This window comes from Glycine soja, chromosome 6 (assembly GCF_004193775.1).
Source record: "Glycine soja cultivar W05 chromosome 6, ASM419377v2, whole genome shotgun sequence".
NCBI lineage: Eukaryota > Viridiplantae > Streptophyta > Magnoliopsida > Fabales > Fabaceae > Glycine > Glycine soja.
The window spans coordinates 22,684,659-22,706,421 of NC_041007.1; the positions used below are offsets into that span (position 1 = coordinate 22,684,659).

A 21,763-nucleotide genomic window follows, 5' to 3' on the forward strand; every position below is an offset into this window, starting at 1 on the left:
TTATTTTATTATTTATCAATTTGGGCATTCCTTATCCCTTGGAGTGATGAGGAAGTCATGAGTTCAAATCTTTCCTTTAGCACAACATACTAATCGTTAATATTTATTAATAAAAGAAAACTTCAACATTTCACTATAAAATAAGTTGATATAAGAATGGCAAATATAATATGTATAAATAACTTAAATATAATAAAATTCATAAATTTATTATAAATCGAGTCATATAGATCAATTAATGACTAATTGGATTGACCTCTAATTCAGTGATTTAGTATCCCATTGAGTTAATAATCAGTCTGAGTCTTATATTCATTGTTTGCTTCCGCGACTGCTCATGAATGCTTGCCTGTGAATGTCACAAACGAAGGCAGAGAATGTGAGAGATAGAAGGAAAGGTTTGAGGTGAGGAGGAGAGAGAATGCGTGCTGGTGGGAAACAGTTATGTTACTGAACACACAACACAAGTCGGAGTGGTCTAAAGAATTACATGTCTCCTAACACTTTTTTTTTTTGTAATTATTTAAAAGTTAATATAATTTATGTCTTTTAACGTAATTATATAAAAATATTTTATATTATCGGTTGTTTAAGTTGTATAGTCGTTTTTCTTATATAGAATATAAAATAAATTAATCTTTTTCCTAACTTAAATTATATTTATATGTTTAATTTTTAGAAATTCGTTACCTAATATTTTTATAGGCCGAAATGCGGTAACAATTCAATTTATTTTATTCTTCTATAATTATTTATGAAAAAGTTTAACTAAAAGAGTACCTTACTCTTGGATCAGAGGAGAATACAGACCCATGTAGTGGATTGCCATAAGCAATACGTCCAACAACGATACTCAAATTTACATGCGAAATCAAAACGAGTACAAAAACAAGTGGCAGTTTACTTCAAAAGCACGAAAAACACTAAGCATGAAAATAACTAAATGGATGATAACCTGATTCACTATTGAAAAGTAGAGAGCTCTCTAAGTCAAATATGAAATAAATTCTTTCACTGTTTTTTTTTTTTTTTTGTGGAGAATGAGTACATTCACGATTCCTTGTTATAATCCAAAATTAGCGGGGGGGGGGAACACCTTCACTATCATTATATGGCTTTAGTTTATTGACTTAATAATTGCAATTTCAAGTTAATGTTGTGAGCCAGATGGCACGCATGCGTTCTTTCTTTTTAATTTAACTGTTTCCTGTTACTTGGCTTTCAAAATATTCTGAGGTCGTGCATGTTATGCTTTGAAGATGTTAAGCAAGGACAACCCCACTTTTAGTGAACTAGTTCCCCCGCATAGTGAAGGGATCCGAAGTGCAGGACCATCATTTATGTCCATATGTCGGATGCTCTTATTTTACTCTTATTATTTTCCAGTATTTCGTTTCTGGCTATCCATATCAAGGAGATGCTAAATTTTAGAAGAATAGATATTGATATTATTAGTAATTATACTGGATGGTTATTTGGCTGATGAAATAGTCGGATACCCCCTCCTTGATTAAAAAATAATCATATAAGTAGAGATGTCAAATTTTCGACTAGTGGAATAGTTGAGTGTCCTTCACAACCCACTAAAAGACAATCTCAGACATCTAGCCACCAGAGTGTCTGAATACTTCCTAGAACATAAATGTCAGATGGCAAGACAAATATAGACCTTGACCTTTTGGTTGGTCGGATGCCCGGATATGCATTTGGCCACCCGAATAATCAAATACTCAATAAAGAGTAAACTCGACATGGATAAATCATGGTAAAGATTATATGAATGATTAAACATCATTATAATGATTAAAGACAAAATACCTAAAGAGGTAATCATGCACTAAGGCCCACATAAGCCTAAGGATCTAGCCTACGTTTGGATTGTTAGATCCTATCAGATTAGTGACTCTCATAAAGAGACACTTTGATTCTTGCACACCCAAACGACTCTTTTAGTCATAAATAAACATGAAGATCAAACTTCATTTATATCCATTCATGTCATCAAATCAACATACAAATCTCAAAATCACATCTCAACATCAACCACCAACGCAATACACAATAACCATTCTAATAGATCACAAGACATAAAAAATTAAGAACAATGTCAGCTTCCCTTACCTAATAAGCCGAAAAAACAAACTTTGAGAGGAAGAAATGAAAAAGGAGAAGGTTTTGGATCCAAGATCAGATATTTCCCATGACCACACAGTCATCACGTAGAAGGTCACCACCCAGAACCTATCAACAAATATAAACATTAAAACCCAAAAAAATGAGCCCTTTCATGAACCCCCATGGGTGCTCTATGAAGGAAAACAAAAAAGAAACTTCAAATGGATAGAGAAGAGGATTCCTACCTTTGTACACAAACCTAAACAACAAAAAGGAGTAAGAAAGGTGTTCTCTGGAATAAGGTAAATCAAGGATCCAAGCTTCCAAAAAAAAGAGCCATCTTGGGGAAGAAGAAAGAAGCAAGAATGTATGTTTATGAGGTTGGTTCAGATTATGCAAGGGTTTTTGGAAGGTTTATGAATTTTCTTGCTCCCTCTTTTTGCATCCCACAACTCTCCGAGCTCACTCACCTCATACTCATCACTCAAGCCCTACTTACCTAGGCCCGAACAATCTAAAAACCAACTAAGCACACATAAAACATGGCTTAAGCATAAACATTGGTATAAACACCATAAACCATCACCTCATAATTAATTAATTACAAACACTTAAGTTAAATTTAATTACTCTTACAATTTAATTAAAACCACTTAATTAGAAATTATAAAGATCACAATGTTACACTAAAAGCCTTTTTATCCTTGGCATCCTTCAAGGCATCAGGGTGCATATTGTAACGCCCTGAAATTTCGCTAACTGTAAATCGATGTTTAAATGTATTTCTTGTGTTATTTGATTATGTGATTGACTTGGATGAGTTGAGGTATTGCGTGAATTAGCCATGTGTGATTTGCTTGATGTGGATGTTGAGTTATGTGGAGTTTTATTGACTTAAGTCAAAATTATAAGATTTCAAGTTTTACCTAAACCTATTTCGATAAAACCATGATCTCATATTCGTTAACCATTGGATCACCTACAAATTTGGACTGTAGGTTCATAATCCAAGTTTTCACGTTTTGACCATTAGGATTTGAAAAATTACAATATTTGGCATCTCACATAGCGTGAGAAGCACACTAAGTGTAATTCCAAACTTAGAAGGAATTGTGCTCAACACGAAATGTCGTGCTCAGTGCAATAGGAATTGCGCTCAGAGAGGGGTAGAAGAGTGATCCTTTTCTTCTAAGGACTCAATTAGAAGCTATAAAGTTAGGGAGAGATAGTAGTTTCAATGTGGGATTGGATGGAGTCTTGAGACTTCAAGATAGGATTTGTGTTCCCAATGTGCCCAGACTTAGGAAGATGTCTTAGAGGAAGCACATAGGAACAACCTGAGCATCCACCCTGGTGCTACCAAGATGTATCAAGATCTGAAGATAATATTTTGGTGGCCCAACTTGAAGAGAGAGGTTAATAAGTTTGTGTGGGCATGTTTAGTCTGTTAGAAGGCTAAGATAGAAGATCAGAGACCTTCAGGTAAGTTACAACCCTTGGAGATACCCTAGTGGAAGTGGGACAGTATTTCCATGGATTATGTTGTAGGACTACCTAGGAACCTAGAGGTTTAGATTCTATCTGGGTTATTTTGACATACTGACCAAGTTTGCTCACTTTATTCCCATTAATATCAAATTTTCCTTAGAGAAGTTGACCTCCCTGTATATTAGTGAGATTGTCAGATTACATGGTGTGCCATCTAGCATAGTGTTTGATAGAGATCCTAGGTTTACCTCTAGATTTTGGGAGAGTCTGAACAAAGCATTGGGAACTAAGCTTAAACTAAGTTCAACCTATCACCCTCAGAATGACGGTTAGACTGAACGGACCATTAAGTTGTTGAAGGACCTTTTGAGGGCGTGTGTTTTAGAACAAAAGTGGAGTTGGGAAAGTTTTTTGTCGTTGATAGAGTCCACTTATAACATTAGTTTTCACTCTACCATTGGCATGGCTTTCTACGAAGCTCTATCTGGTAGAAGGTGTAGGACACCCCTATGCTGGCTAGAGCCTAGAGAAAATATCACCTTAGGACCCGAAATGGTACAACAAATCACTAAGAAGGTCAATTTGATCCAAGAAAGGATGAGGGCTGCTCAGAGTAGGTAGAAAAGCTATCAGGACAAGAGGAGGAAAGACTTGGAGTTCGAGGTTAGTGATCATGTATTCTTGAGAGTCACTTTGTGGACTGGAGTTGGTCGAGCATTGAAATCCCAATAACTCATACCTCATTTTATCTGTCCTTTCCAAATTCTAAAAAAAGTCGGTACTGTGGGCATACCAAATTGCATTACCCCTGTCTCTTTCTAACCTTCACATTGTCTTTCATGTGTCTCAACTCCGTGAGTATATCCATGATCCATCTCGTGTGATCAAATTGGATGACGTACAAGTGAAGAAGAACTTGACATATGGAACATTGCCTTTGAGGATCAAAGATAGGCGAACAAAGCACCTAAGAGGGAAGGAGATTCCATTGGTCAAGGTGATCGGAGGAAGTGCATCAAGAGAAAACACCACGTTGGAACTAGAGAGTCAGATGTGAGAAGCTTATTCAACCTTGTTTGAGTCAAGTAAATTTCGGGGACGGAATTTCTAAAAGGGTGGAAGAGTTGTAACGCCCTGAAATTTTGTTAACTTTAAATCGATGTTTAAATGTATTTCTCGGGCTATTTGATTATATGATTGACTTGTATGAGTTGAGGTATTGTGTGAATTAGCCATGTGTGATTTTCTTGATGTGGATGTTTAGTTATGTGGAATTTTATTGACTTAAGTCAAAATTATGAGATTTCAAGTTTTACCTAAACTTGTTCAGGTAAAACCACGATCTCGGATTCTCTAACCATTGGATCACCTTCAAATTTTGATTGTAGGTCCACCACCCAGGTTTTCACGTTTTGACTGTTGGGATTTCAAAAATGATAACTTTTGACATCTCTCTTAGCGCAAGAAGTGCATTAAGCGCAATTCCAACCTGAGAGGGAATTGCGCTTGGCGCAAAAATGTCGCGTTCAACGCTATAGAAATTGATCACACTAAGCATAATAGAAATTGTGCTCAGCATAAAAAGTCACGCTTAGCACCAAAAGTGGATTCTCGCATAATGAGACAAGCTCGCTAAGCGAGATCTGTAGATTATAAATATGTTCTTCAATGTGAAAAATACGATTTTCATGCCTCTGTCTCACAAAACTTTGCCAAACCACCCTAGAAACTCCTCCTCCACCACCCATGACCACCGGTGGCCACCATGAGCCACCATTTCTTGTCATCGGACCACCACACGGAGAGGAACGTCTTAATCAAAGCAGAATCCTCTGAATCCACCTCAAGGATTTGGTAGAGAAACAAGCTCTCAATATTTCTTTCATAGTTTCTCTGAGGTAATCTTGTCTTCTATACATTTCTCTTAGGGTGTGTTAGGATGAGACAATTTAAAATTCTAAAGAATTTTAAATTCTAAGAATTTCAAATGCTTCAATTTAAATTCCTTTATTTTTAAAATTTTGTGTTTGGATACAACCTCTCTCTTCAACAAAAATTGAAGATGAGGACAGAGAAAACAGCCACGAGCCAAGAGAGGGAGCTATTGACATCGCCACCATGCGCTGCCCTAGGGGATGTCCACCAGGCTCCAGAAACAAGCCGAAACCGCCGATACTCGTCACCCGAGACAGCCCTAACGCGCTATGGAACCACGTCATGGAGATTGCCATCGGAGCCGACATTGTCGACTGCGTGGCGTAGTTCGCTTGGAGGTGCCAACGCGGGGTTTCCATTCTCAGCGGTAGCAGAACCATCGTCAACGCCAATCACCGACAACCCACGTCACTCGATGTCGTCATGGCGCTCCACGGCCACTTCGACATCCTCTCCCTCACCGGCTCCTTTCTCGCTGGGCCGCCCCCTCCCGATGGCACCGGGCTCACCATCTACCTCGCCGGAGGCTAGGGGCAGATCATCAGTGGCGAAGTGGTGGGCCCACTCGTGGTGGCGGGCCCCATATTGGTAATGGCGACTACATTTTAGAGGATGCTGATCAGGAACAACACAACGACGACGACGGAGGAGGAGGAGGAGATTGGGAGGGTGGTTAGGGTTTTGAGGCAGAGGTTTGCAAAAATTCCAAATTCACTCTCTTGGAGATAGAATTTGAAATTCTATTCTTTCAACTGACTAAAATCCTTCTTAAAATTCTAAAATTTTGAATTCCTTTTACTAAAATATCCAAACAGTTACTTTTAATAAAAAAGAATTTAATTCCCTATAAAAAATACATTACCTAGTTAAATTACTCAATCCAAACATACTCTTAGTTAGTTTAAGCTTCTCTTAGTATCTTTTGTATTTTGGGTACTGTAATAGGATATTTTTACACTTTGAAAAATCCTTGAAAATGAGACGTTGTAAAAGTTTTCATTTTATAAAATTGATTTTATTTTCATGACCTTTGCTGAACCCCGGTCACATTGGCATGATCAAAATTTCAAAATGACGCCTCGTTGTAGTAGAACCCAAAACACCCTTTAGCCCTTTTTTATTTTGATAGGGGCATTTGACTCCAAATGTTATTATTAACCTTGTTTTTGAAATCTATACTAATTTTCCTTCAATTTGGTATATAGAACTATGTGTTTGGATCAAAGAACGTGAAGGAGAGAGGTCTCTGAGCGACGCAAAGAGGAGTTGACAGAGAGCTCACGATAAGTGAAGGGAGTTTATTTTGGTTTACCGCTTTGATACCATAGTTGAGGTCAGGGAACCCAACTTTGGGGATGTATGGTTGTCCTTGTTGCATGTTGGTTTTTAAGAAAAATTGTGTTTTTAACTAATGGGATGTGATATATTTGTTATTGATGAATGAAATTGTGAATCATGTTGTTGTTGTAGCAATTGAAAGTTTTGGAAAAAGTCTTAATTATAGAGGAGACTCTGCTCAAAATTTCATATTTATTCTTTTATTTACTCCTTTATTAAATTTTAATTAGGCACGCGAGTTTGTTTTGTAAACCATAGTTCTACTTTTTAATTTAGAATTTTCCCCTAAAATATCAGTCTCATGATATTATTGATTGTTGTTGTATTAGACTTATGTTGTTTGAAGACCTGGGAAGTGTGAATCTTAGGCATGAAATTTATATGTATGTATTTATGGGATGTGATTGTTGATGATGTTGTTATCGATGATAACATTTATGTGAGGTGATGTTGTTATTGATGATAATATTGATAAAGAATGATGTTGTTATTGGTGATAATATTGATATGAGAATGTTGTTGTTATTGATGATAATGTGACATGAGTTAATGTTATTATTGATGATAATATTGGAATGAGATGATGTTGATGTTGGTAATGTCATCGAGAGAGATGATGTTGATGTTGAAAATGACATTGAGATGAGATGATGTTGATGTTGATAATGACATTGAGATTAAATGTTGTTGATGTTGAAAATGTCATTGTGATGATGTATGTTGTGTATGTACACGGGGTGCAATGACCATGATGAATATCCCTGGTGGAGGAAATAGAGTGGTTAAAGAGTTTTAAGCATCTCTAGAGGGGGATGGCTTAGAATATTTAATTATTCACGACCAATGCATTGATGGTGACCATGTTTCATACTTCATATTGCATGGAAATAATATAAACTTTGTCAGTAAGTAATTGTAGTTTCTCATAAGGGGAAATACTTGTACTTGAGGGCATGTCACTCGATTTGGAACTCCCTTGAGATTTAGGCTGACCATAGGGAGGGGGGGGGAGTTGTCTGGCATGATAGGGTGACCTCGACACTTGCTGCCTAATTTTCCTAAGTGAGAGTGTCACGTGGACACTGATTGAGCATTTTTAGTTTAATATTTTTCTATTCTTTTTAGCTCAATTGACATCTCTTTCACCCTTATTTTTTCTTCTTAACTCAGTTTTGATCTAAGGCAAATGATCGAGCTTAATTGAGAATAGTAGCTAAATTTTAGATTTTGTGCTTACTTGACTTATCTGCCTTGTGCGGGCCTAGAGGATACTATAGAACTCCAAATGGATCGTGTGAGTAGTCCCTAGAAAGATGAGAAAAAATCTTCAATTTTGTTACGAATAAGCTTTGGCCAATTCAGCCATCTTGAGGGTCAAATTAAGCTTGGAAGTCAGAATCTCTGCACTTGAATAATTGGGCTGCGAGTTTAGACTTTTGTTTTTTGTAATTAGTTTAGTTAGGTAGATAGTTAGTTAGTTACTAACACTTTATATATTGGTATTAATTAGTTAGTTAGTGACTGAACTTCATTTTGGAGAAAGAACTACACTAGAACTTCATTTTTGTACAAAACTTGTTGTGCAAGTTTTCTCTCTTCTCTTTTCTCTCTTTTTCTCTCAATTATTCTTTATTCGTCTTCATCTTTTCACTTTTGTTCCACCATTATCTTACAAAAATTTCATGATTTCTCCAATGGTGATGATCATAGAGGGCTAAACAATTTATCAATCAAAGGATCCACTCCAAGCAAGACTGGATTTGAGTTCTGGTTTGGTTTTTCTACTCTTTGTGAATGTTCTTTCTCTTCAATCCTATTTTCGTTTTTCATGATTATGATTATGTTTAGGATTGAAAATGGATTAGGTTATGGATTCATTTCCTAATTTCAAAAATTAATCACAAATTGTTTGGATGATTGTCCACTCTAATTTGTGATTTCAAACAATTTAGAGATTGATTCGATTAAACTTTCTCTAATGCATTTGAGTGAACTTTCACATTGAACATCATTTGTAGTAATTGTGATAATTCTATTTGCATTGGTTTGATGAATTGGATTGATGCTTTTAAACTTGAATTGTATTCTATTCTTGTTTTGTTATGTTTCTTGAACTCTGTTTTTCATTTTGTATTTTTCGCATTCTTTTACAATTGCCTACAACTTGTTTGATGAAATTTCACCCTTTCTATTTATAAATGAATGAATGTAGGAACCATATTGAATCATTTTTCTGAGTTCGACCTAAGTTAATCACGTGCTACATAATTTCCTAGTTTTATTTGTTTTGAATGATTTGACAATCGTTATTAGACACACTTAGGCTATTTCCCGACAAATGGTACCACATTGCATTTGAGAGTTGAGGTTAGATGCATGCATCATACTGAGCATCATTGATTGGAATTGCGGAAGGCTAATGACTATTTGTTGAGTGTATGTTGGATTAATGGATGTTTGTGTATGATATTGGTATTTGTTAATGTTTTCTTACTAATCATGGTCATTTGATTTTTGTGTTAATTTCTTTTATAATAACTCACCCTTGCAACTTTTGTACCGTGTGGTTGGTACCTATCGTGAACCTTCATTCGTGGAAATAGATGGACAATAGTAGAGTACATGAAGTGAGATTCTTTTGTGGAGTCGCCAAGCCGACATGATGACATTATGATTATTTCGGGAGAGAGTTGCATTTTGTTAATCAACTCCTCCATAATTAGTTCTATAATTTTTTTTAATTGAGGATGCAAATTACAAATTTAATTATATGTATGAATTAATTTACTTTCCGTTATGTGAATGATGTGTACTGAGTTAATATATCCATATATATATATATATATATATATATATATATATATATATATATATATATATATATACATACATACATACATTTAAGTAATTGTGCATTGTTTGGTGAATGTATAATACGAAAAATTTACTCTTATTTTTCATAAGTAAATTAATGGAGTTTTTATTTAAAAATTGAAATTTACACGATTTAAAGTAGCGATGTCATAACGACAAGGCGGGTCGTTACACATATGTATATACTGGATGGGTATTCGACTAACCTAATAAAAAAATATCATACCTCAGAATAAGTATAGACCTTAGATACTCAACTAGTTGAGTAGATGAGTGTCCTTCACAATCCACTGAAAGACAACCTTAAACACCTAGTCACATGTGTGTTTGAATACTCCCTAATACATGAATGTCAGATGATGAGACCAATATAGACCTCAACCTTTTGGTTGACCAGATACCTAAATGTGCATTTGGCCAGTCAAACAATCATGTCCTCCATAAAAGAGTAAACTCAACATGGATAAATCATGATCAAGATTATATGAGTGGTTAAACATCATTATAATGATTAAAGACAAATTACCTAAAGAGGTAATCATGCTCTAGTGCCCATTGTGGTATGTATAATGAGACTCTTGAGGTAAAAACACTTTTGATTCTCATTTATTACTTAGCATTGATCTCTGACTTAAACATTCAAGAGCCTTTAGCAGGCACTCCACCCTTCGGAGAATCAAATAGACAAATATTGAAGAGGATACCATGGAGCATAGAAATTATTTGGAGGAAAATTACCTTATTATCCTTTAGCTAGTACAAGAGGGAAATTACCTTATTATCCTTTAGCTAGTACAAGAGGAAAATTACGTTGCTTACTTATTACTATTATATTTATACAATGATGTATAATAGTGAGAAAACAAAGAGAACTACTTTCTATACATGATGCCTATTAAATTATGTAATGAGACTAAAATATTTGTAATCATGTTAGATGAAAGAAGGAACACCTAATCGAATACTAATTTAGCAACCTATCTCATCGTAAACCATTTGTATAAAAAATTGGTTAAATAAAATATGTGAGTACTTATAAATCATGTGATACTTTATTCAATTCTTACGGATAAAAAACACATTATAAAATGTGATAATACAATAAAAATATAAACATACAAATTTTCAAATTTAGTTAACATCTTACCACCAAAAAGTAAAAATTAGAAGAAAATAAATATTAAACCAAAATTAACATTACATTTTGATATATTATAAAAATATTATTATTATTAAATTTAAAATAAAAATATAAACAGAAGCACGACGTGGACGCCACATCATTAGTAATAATAAAAACAATAAAGTAATACTATAAAAATAAATTATTTTTAAAATATTATAAAAATAAAAATATTTATAGCCCGTGCGGTAGTGCGGTACCATATTTGTTTCCGGCATTTGAGGTTAGTCACTTGCGGGACCCAACAAAAACACTGAATCGGTACACTTGTCACTCCCTCACGCTTCCTGGTTTCCTCACTCGACACCGCTCAATGTTTCCTTTGTCTCCTTCTTACATTTACTTGATTACATCCCCTCCGTTCATGGACCAATATGCTCAAGCTTCTTCTTCCATCCTCATCCTCTAAACTCATCTCCAGACACATTTTCTCACAACTATCACGCCCCACCACCACCATGTCCATAAATCTACGCACCCACGCCTTCGCGGGTAACCCGCTCCGATCCCCCAACCGGGTCGACCCGTTTTCGCCCGCCTCCGCGCTCGAGACCCTCACGACCCGAATCCTCGACGCCGCGCACGTGTCCTCACCGTCCGTGGATTTTAAGGTCTTGCCTTTTAGAAATGGGAGGGTGCTGGCTTCTTCGGAGAGTGGTGACACGTGGCGCCTCGGGTGGATCGCGCTGGAGGAAGTGAAGGGTCTATTGGGTGCGGATTTGAGCGCGGACTCGTTCGTTTATTTGGGGTCAGACTCGGACTCAGACTCGGTGGTGTACTGGGCGATCGACGTGTCGAGGGAGAGTGGGTTGGTGACGGAATTCAGTGGCGTGAGGTTGTGCTTCGTGGAGCTCAGGACGCTCATGGTCGCTACCGATTGGGTGGATTTGAAGACCATGGGGAACCTCGCCATCGCCGGTCATGTGAGTTGCTTTTTTCGTTTACGCAATTGAAATTTGTTGCAGATCCCACATCGACCATGGGGTCCATTGCCATGATTTGTTTTTGAGTAATGATATTTCCTAACACTGGTAATTCTCCTCTCAGTGTCCACTCGTCGCATGTGGTTAACCATGTGTATAAATCTAGATGGATTGATAATTGTATACAACCATGTTTATTCAATTTTTAACCAGATGTAAGACAAATTGTGTTAGGATATAAGGATAAGGGAAAGTTAGTTAACATTGTTAGACTATTAATAAGTTAGTTACTACACTTAGGATATTGATTAGTTTAGGGGTTAGTTAGTTAGTGGGGTTTATTAGATATAAATAGGGGAAGAAGGATAGGAGAGAGGGGATCTTATCATTTGTAGATTGAGCATTGAAAGAAGAAATTCTTTGTGAAGGGGAACCCTTGGAGGAAAGTTTTCTCTCCCATTTTCCGTTCTTTTCTTTCTATTCAGTAAAATTGTTTCTTTTCCTTCTCATTTCAATTCTTGGTTCCTAACAAACTGCCACCTTGTTTTCATCATGTAATTACAAAGTGAAAACAGAAAACAAAGTTACAAGTAAACGCCTCCTTAACTACCATTTGACATTTCAATAACTTCATAATACTATTAAAATCTTGTATGCCATATTTAACCATTAGTGAAAACTTTTGAGACAAAGTTAACCATGCGTACACGAATAAGCCATCGATTTAGTCCTTGAAGTATTAGACTCTCTCCTAAATAGTTCTTAAACTAATGCAATCATATATGTAACCCCTAAAGTATTGAATATCCATCAATTTAGTCCTTGGGTTGATATATTTTACTTATATTGAGGGACTAATTTGGAGAATTTTCCAATACTTGAAGGACTATGTAGCATGATTTCTAATACTTTAGGAAATACTTATATAATTTCATTAGTTTAACAACTATTTAGAAGAGAGGATGATACTTCAAGGATCAAATTGAAGGTTTGTTCAATGGATAAATATGTCTCACAAGTGTCGGAGGCTACTAAAATGTCTGATCTGTTTTTACTTCTGCATGATTTTCCATTTTGGAGATTTATGTAGTACAGGTGCAGTACAGAGTTGAATTAATGCACATTTGTTTTATATTTTGGTAGAAATGGTTTGCCCATATTAATCCCAATTAAAAATCTTACATAGAAAAGTGTGTTGTGGGAAATTGATTTTTGGGGTTTAAGCAGACAGGTATTCCCTCAAACATATAGAGTGTGTTTGTTTAGCCAAATTCCACTTTTTAATGCACATTCAACATCAATCCTCCTCTCAATAAATGAAATGACATTCAATGTGGTGAGACAGTGAATTGAAGACACATATAGTGCTACTGTGGGAGTCATAGTAGTCTGTTATTTTAGTTCTTGGTGAGACAATCAGTTGATCGGGTGTTAAACTTGTGGGACTTGACCTTTAGGAACTTTTCACAATGTTAAATTATATGGTTCTTTTTAAAATAATATCTTGACAAATTTCTTTTATGGATTAGTATGTGATTTTAATTTTTCTTAGCATTTTATTCGCCTCATGTTTGGCATCAAATCAAGGAAGGAGAAAATTATTTTCTACTTCCTCTTGTTCATTTTCTACATTATTTCCCCTCCCTTTGTTCTCATGTAAAGGCTTATTGTTTGACATGCTAAGCAGCCATGTTACAAATGTTATTACTGTTTACAAGCTTGTAATTGGTTATACTTTGTATTTTTTTGCTTTATTGATTTGCAATACTGATAGACAATAGGCAATTCTGCTTTTCTATTTACTGGGTTTGGCCAGGCCAGGGCACTTCTTGAATGGCATAAAATATCACGATTTTGTGGACATTGTGGAGAGAAAACAGTCCCTATGGAAGCTGGGAGACGTAAACAGTGCTCAAATGAATCATGCAAACAGAGGATATATCCACGACTTGACCCGGTTTGCCATCTTCTGTTCTAATAGTTGAGTGATCAATGGATGATCAGGTTTTGCTGAATTTTTGTAGTCACCTTAACTTATGCAGGTGGTCATTATGCTAGTAATTGATCGGGAGAATGACCGTGCCCTTTTGAGCAAACAATCGAGATTTGTACCTAGAATGTGGAGCTGCTTAGCAGGTTTTATAGAGGTGCATGCTTGACCTAATCTAAAACCACTTCATTTTTTAGTTACTTACATTGTGGTGTTGTTACCTGAAACAATGTAGCTTATTCCAGTAAGGTTGACTATATAAATAGGGGAAACTAATTTGAATTTGTGTACCTACTGTATTAGCCACTGGTCACCTTAATGACAATAACATTTCTTTTTATAAAACAACAATATTCTTTTTGATATCAAAAAAGCTCCTGTTTATATGGTCTAAACTCTGAAATTCTTAAGTTTTCTTTCATTGTTTTTAATTGGCAAGTATTGTGGGTGTGGATAGCATAAGCATCTATAACATGTATGAATGAGCTTCAATTATTGTTTTTTTTCCTTTTCGAAAGCACTTTCAAAAATATTTTTATTATTAGCTATTTTGAAAGAAAAATAAGCTAATATTAACATGCATGGATGCAATTAGGACACGTATGGGAAACAGTTTAATTAAGTGCTTATTCATTAAGATCTTATTACATTAGAGCTTATGACATAAGTTCTTAAGACAATGAATATAATTATTGGTTGTGTTTGAGGGGTATTGAAATAAGTTTGTTTTGATAAGCTTCACTTGGAAGTTATTGAACTAAGCTTATCAAAACAGATGAACTTATCAGAGGATCGACAGCTACTTGTATAAGCTTAACCAAGTATGTGTCATTTTCAGCTTGAATTACTTATATGATAAAATAAGCCCAACTGAAATATGTAGAAACTCTACCTTGCTTAGTAGGTTTTGAAAAGTCAAAATTTAAACCTTCTAGGGCCGAAAGGATATCCTATTAAAGTCAGGTTTCTATGATTTGAGAATTCATGTTATGTGTGGATAATTTTGATCCTCTATCAATATATTTAAACTTCTATTTTGTCTTCTCTTGTTGCATTTAGCCAGGAGAAAGCTTGGAGGAGGCTGTAAGAAGAGAAACGTGGGAGGAGACTGGTATTGAAGTGGGAGAAGTTGTATATCATAGCTCTCAGCCATGGCCTGGTATATCATATTCTACATAACAATTAGGCTTTTGCATTTTTATCATTTCTTCACTGTTAACATGAGATAACGTGAAGATATGTGTTTATTTTTTTTTTGCTCAGCAAAAATAATATATTATATTATAGATGAGTACCAGAGGTACTAGATAATACAAATGTAAAGCCAATTTACAGGTAGTTCAGGGCAAAACAAGATACAGTAGCTAGAATAGCCCAAACTACTCAAAAAGACCTGGAACTTATTCTATTCTCAATTTGCTGTCCTAAGAAAGACATCTTTGAGATTAGAGGACCATTGATTGAAATGTAAAGAGAAATTTTTTTCCAAACATCTGAGCCATGACCATAACATGAACACTGCATCTTCCATTAATTTCTGGTCATCAAAAACCGCATTGGAGAAAATAATGCTGTTCCTATGCTTCCAAATCGAGTAAGTGAGAGCAAACCACCACCACTGCCATCTTTTTCCCTGCAGCCCTGCAGAAGCTCCACAAATATGCTGAATAAAATGCTGATCCGGATTATAAGGGAAAACGCCCATCATATTTACCCATGACTGTGACTCCCACCATAGGGGATTAATTTTACTGCAGTGGAAGAATAAGTGGCCTGCAGTCTCTTCCACTAATCTGCAGAAAGGACACAAGTACTCTTGTAACTCAACCCGCTTCTTTTTCAGATTAACTTTAGTTGGCAATTTGTCTTGAATCAGCCTCCACGCGAAGATAGCCACTTTCAATGGGACCCTAAGCTTCCACAGCTCCTTGAACTTTCCATCCTGTCCATCTTCCACTGTGACATGATGAATTGCCTTGTATGCACTCTTAGTCGAATAACAGCCACTAGGCTCTGCTGCCCACTTCCAATGATCATTTACTTCCGGCCTGATTGTGAACCCTTCCAGCTGTTGGAGGAAAGCTACCGCCATACCTATCTCGCTATCAAACAAAAGTCTCCTCCACTTAAAATGCCACTCCCACCCACCTTCTTTCACAACACCTATTTGATGAATGAACTGATGTTGTTGAGCTGATATGGTGTACAATCTAGGATATTTCTCAGCCAAGCTTTGATCTCCTCCTATCCACCTATCCTCCCAAAACTTAAACTTGTCCCCACATCCGACCCTCCATAAAATCAACCTGTTCAGCTGGTGACCTTGATTCATACTTTGATTGACTATCTTTAGATCCCTCCACCATAATGATTCAGTGCTGACCCTCGAAGCTCCATCAAGACTCCTCCATCCTCCGTACTTCGATTCAAGGACTCTAGACCAAGTCTCCTCCTGATTCTGAAACATCTCCCATTTCCACTTTCCTAATAATGATGTGTTGAACGATATAATATCCTTGACTCCCAACCCACCTAGCTCCTTAGGCTTACAAACCTTTTCCCACTTGATCCACGGAATTTTATTTTGATCCGCTGCACCACCCCATAAGAAATTCCTTTGTAATCTGGTTAGCTTGCTAACCACCTGCCTCGGGACCCTGAAAAAAGATAAAAAGTAAATTGGAATAGATGTTAGCACGAAATTTATGAGAATCACTCTCCCCCCGAAAGACAAGTGTGTCTGTTTCCATCTCGCTAATTTTCTCTCACACTTCGTGATTAAGGGTTCCCAAGTCTGACATCTTCTAGGATTAGCACCAATAGGTATACCAAGGTATGTGAAAGGAAAAGACATCAGCCCACAGTTGAGATAACTGGATGCATCATAAGTCCACTGCTCAGACACCCCAAAGGCCCCACAACTACTCTTGGCGAAATTTATCTTTAACCCCGATGCCATCTCGAATGCTCGAAGTATTGCTTTGATTGTTCTTACATTCGCTAAAGTTGCTTCTCCCAAAAATATCGTGTCATCTGCATACTGAAGTAGACTAACCTCCACCTTCTTTGTGCCCACTAAGAATCCCTTGTAAAATCCCCCCTCAATTGCTTTGGTTATTAGGCCACTCAAACCTTCTGCAACAATGTTGAACAAAAGGGGTGATAACGGATCACCCTGTCTAAGACCTTGCTGTGGATAGAACTCCTTCGTAGGGCTTCCATTGACCAAGACTGAGATGGAAGCTGATTTTAAACATCCCTGTATCCACCGAATCCACTTCGGATCAAAACCCAATCTCCTCATCATGTAAATCAGAAAATCCCAAGACACTGAGTCATACGCCTTCTCATAGTCCACCTTGAAAACCATGCAAGGTTTTTGGCATCTTTTGGCTTCTTCAACTACCTCGTTAGCAATCACCACACTATGAAGCATGTGTCTACCTTGTATGAATGCTGATTGACGCTCACTAATATTACGAGGGGCAAAATTCTCTTCAATCTGTTAGCCAACACCTTAGCGAGGATCTTGTATGTACATCCAATGAGAGAAATAGGTCTATATTCATTCAAGCCTTGAGGGTCCGGCACCTTCGGGATTAAGGCTATGAATGAAGCGTTCAAGCCCCTCGGAAAGACTCCATTAACATAGAATTCGTCAAAGAATCTAAGAAAATCTGGTTTGATGACTTCCCAAAACTGCTTAATAAATTTGAAATTGAACCCATCTGGCCCCGGACTTGTGTCACTACCACAGCTCCAAACAGCCCTTCTTATCTCCTCTTCCTGAAAGTGCTCCACTAACATGGCATTCTGCTATGAATCAATGGTTCTGAACCTGATTCTGTTCAGAGTTGGTCTATGAAAATCTGTTTCCTGGAACCTCTGTGAAAAAAATCTCCTAACCTCCTCTTTGACTTCAGCCGGTTCCTCCTTCCAAACCCCACCAACCAGCAATCCATTTAAACTATTGGATCGCCTCCTGGAATTCATCATCAAATGAAAATACCTCGAATTACAGTCACCCTCCTTAATCCATCTGGATCTTGCCTTCTGCCGTAACAGTGACTCATGAGTTTGGGCTGCCTCCCAAACCTGCTGCTGCAATTTCTTTTTAAGTATCCGCTCATTGTCATCCAGTGGTCTATCTGCTGATTCCTCTTCTATTTTGTTTAATTCTTCCTCTAACCTCTTGAAGCGGCTGAAAGTGTCTCCAAAATGATCTTTATTCCACTCCTTTATCTTCTGTTTGAGAGCTTTAAGTTTGTTTTTCAAAACATAACCCCCCCATCCACTCTGATTGTTGGATGACCAGTTTTCGGACACCAGCTTCTTGAAGGATACCTCAGATAATCAACAGTCCAATAATCTGAAAGGTTTTGGACCCCAATCATTGGTTTTGGATCTAAACAATATGGGACAATGATCCGAGAAATTTCTGGCTAGCGGTGTTTGGATTGATCCAGGCCATTTGGAAAACCATTCTGGGGAAACGAAGGCTCTATCCAGCTTGCTTTTCGCTGTCCCGTTCGGTCTGAACCATGTAAATCTCTTTCCCACCCATGGCGCTTCTTCTAATTCTAGCTCCTCAATCCAGCTATTAAAATCCCTTATGCTTCCATCCACCAGCCCCCTATGCGAAGACCCCACTCTTTCTCCATTTGTCCTGATGTTGTTAAAGTCTCCTATAATACACCAGTATCCATTTGGATTCTGGTTTTTCAGCTGAGAGACTTTATCCCATAACACCCTCTTGTCTTGCAGGTTACAAGGGGAGTAGATATTCACAACATGCACTGCTATGGATTCTTGGCCCCACTTTCCTGACAGTAGTATGAAGCCTGTTCCAACTGAGTTATTCTCCACCTTAAGAGAATTTTGATTCCAAATACAGAGGATACCACCAGCTGTATTTACTGATGGTACATCCTCCCAACAGAAATCAACATTTCCCCAAAGTGCCCTGCACATACTCTTATCAACGCTTTCCTTTTTTGTTTCTTGAAGACATAAAAGGTCAATATGATGCTCCTTTACCATTCTTCTGATTGCTTGCCATTTAACCCCCCTCCCCAGCCCCCTTACATTATAAGAAATGATATTCATAGAGACTTTCCCCTTCCTCCCAAGCTAGCTGCCTCTTTTCCGTCTCTATCTTCCATTTCTTTCAATTGTTGCCTATAATCTCTTTGAGAAGCATCTGTTGTCAATCCCAAGTCGTTAATCATTCTCCATAAGCTTTCTTCTGGAGGGTCCAATTTTTGCTCCTGAATCTGGTTTTGCTGCCTATTTTGAGCTGATGATAATTCTGATTGTATATGGGGGTTGGCTGATCCATGTCCCTCATTATCCTGCTGGGAAGGTCCACTCTGAACATGCTCTAGGCTTAGAGCAATTTGGTTCGAGTCAGCCTCACCTATACGGGCTTCAGCTCTCTTCATTTTGCCTTTACGGGAATACATAAGCAGAGGGGTTAAAAGAGGTGTTGTTTTTAAAACTGGGCCTTTTTTGGGGATAGAACATATTTTAGGGGGGGTGTTAATAGTCTGGCCCGAATCCAGCAGGCCCATCTTCTCCTTTTCACGTGTCTTTGGTGAGAAACATCTTAGAAAATCTTATAGACTATTTGTGCCATCGAAATATTATTTATATCATTCAGGGCGTGACTTTTTTTATGACTTCTCTTATCATTTATACTTTATAAAGTATGGTCATATCCAAATTACTTCATTATTGCTAGTCTTTTAGAGTCGGTTTTGATAAATTTCTGAAGTAGCACTTATAGAAAAAGAAAATAAATGGATCAAGAGGCTAAAAGAAATCTAACTTGATGCATAAGTTAAAATCAACTTGTACCACAACTTTTTTAGAAATTCGTTCAATTAATTTCTCAGCAAATACTTATAAACTCAAGAAAACTCAACTTTGTTTCTGTAGAAAATTCTTAATAGTATATTCTTATAATAGAAAAGATCCTGTTAGCTAGAAGTTAATTCAAACTGTGCCTAGTTCTATTTCTTTGTTTTGCTTTATTACACGAAGCTAATGGAGGATGCGAATATTTTCTCCAAATTTTCATGTTACTTTGGGATCTGTTTTTGCAGGTACTCTATTTCTTCCTTTATCATAATATAACATGCAAATTAATCACTTGTAGTAATGTGGTGGTTTGATTATGTTCAAAGTAACTTAAATCAGAGATAATGTTTAGAACATGTTAAGTGTATGTGAAAACCGTAATTCTTTTCATATACAGAAAGCTTTCAAAAGAAGTTAGTTTTGATTATGCTCAAACTTCAAAGTAACTTAAATCTGAGTAATGTCTAGAATATGTTAAATGTATGTGAAAACCGTAATTGTTTTCATATATGCAGAGAGCTTTCAAAAGCAGTTAAGTATGAGTTAAGATAATCTAATGTGCTTAACTAACATATTTATGTGTTTTCTTTTCTCATAAAAAATTATAAATTTATATATATTTTTTCCATCTTTTGTATGTTAACATTTTTGTTTCTATTGACTTTGTTTCTAGTTGGACCGAATAGCATGCCATGTCAGCTGATGGTGGGGTTCTTTGCATATGCGAAATCCCTTGAAATAAATGTGGACAAAGAAGAGTTGGAAGGTATATCCATCATTTAATTGCATTGACCTATTACTCATTGAGTCATTTCAAATCCGATGCAACTTTTTATTCCTTGATTTATGGTCTGGCTGAAAATTGAGCCTCACATTTGCTTAGATGGCCACAATATGCAAGCATTTTTCCTTTAACAGTTGTGATGCAAGTGATTTGTTTTTCTCGTGGTGTTAGCTTCAATAATATGAATGACATGTATCAACTTATTCAGAAATCATAAGAAAATTGTGTGGTGTGGTAAACCAGAAACTATAGAAGTCTTGCTTGACTACAATCATTGTTGGGAGCTTTTTTTGTTTGTGGAGACAATGGGAAAATGATTGGGGAGGATGGTAAATAGTGGATATAGGGCGGATATAGATGAAGATTGTTAAATCTTAAGTTTTGTTCCCCTTCACTTTTATCGGCACTTTTTTTATGGCAATATGTAAATTACAACTTTACAAATCTACAATGGAATAACTTCTGTAGCATTCACTTTCTCGTCACTTTGCACTGTTCCATTTCTTAAGGTTTTGTTATTGGATCTGTGACACCAAATGATATGTTGCAACTTTTTGATCTAGATGCTCAGTGGCACAGTAGAGAATATGTAAGAAAGGCTCTGACATTTGCTGAATACAAGAAAGCCCAACAAACTGCGGTAGCGAAGGTAGAACAAATGTGTAAGGGAGTAGAAAAGGCTCACAGCTTGTCTACCGATTTCAATGTGGAAAGTGGTGAACTTGCTCCAATGTTTGTTCCTGGACCCTTTGCAATAGCTCATCACCTTATTTCCTCCTGGGCATTCCCAGATCAAAATGTAAATGGCAGTGAATGTCATTCAAAACAGGCTAGTGGTTCTATGTCAAATTTGTAGGAGTGCAAATTATTTTTTTAAAGGCACCTTTGATTTTACATTGTTTTCCATACTAAACTGATGTGAGATATAATCAATCACCATAAGACTGACTGCATTATGTTGCATTTTCTTTGTTGGGCGTAGAAACATAAATTGGGCAGTTGAATTGTTTAGGGTTTTTTTATGTGTAAGAATTAAATAAGATATCAAGAGATTTATAACATTTACATATCTGGTTCAATCAACTGAGTTAAACCCCCTGGTTGAACTGGTTGAATTATTGAGGTTTGACATCAAGTATGAATCTTAAGGACCCATGAAAGGTTGAATTTTATCTCACTCTGTTGAGGAAAAAGATTTAGATTTTTCACCAACCATGTACTTAATGCCTCGATTTGGTTAACATTGGTGGTGTTAAGTGTCTGCACGAGGACAC

The 21,763-nt window shown here is 36.6% G+C and overlaps 1 protein-coding gene across 1 annotated transcript; it reads left to right on the forward strand.

The window, feature by feature from the left end:
- Nucleotides 1-11,196: 11,196 nt before the first annotated feature.
- LOC114416711 (nudix hydrolase 19, chloroplastic) lies at nucleotides 11,197-21,493 on the forward strand. The gene is made up of 6 exons (XM_028381687.1): nucleotides 11,197-11,856; nucleotides 13,673-13,813; nucleotides 13,899-14,003; nucleotides 14,906-15,005; nucleotides 20,379-20,471; nucleotides 21,053-21,493. Exons 1-6 carry the CDS (start codon nucleotides 11,308-11,310, stop codon nucleotides 21,343-21,345), a joined length of 1,281 nt encoding a protein of 426 aa, XP_028237488.1. The 5' UTR covers nucleotides 11,197-11,307; the 3' UTR covers nucleotides 21,346-21,493.
- Nucleotides 21,494-21,763: the final 270 nt, after the last annotated feature.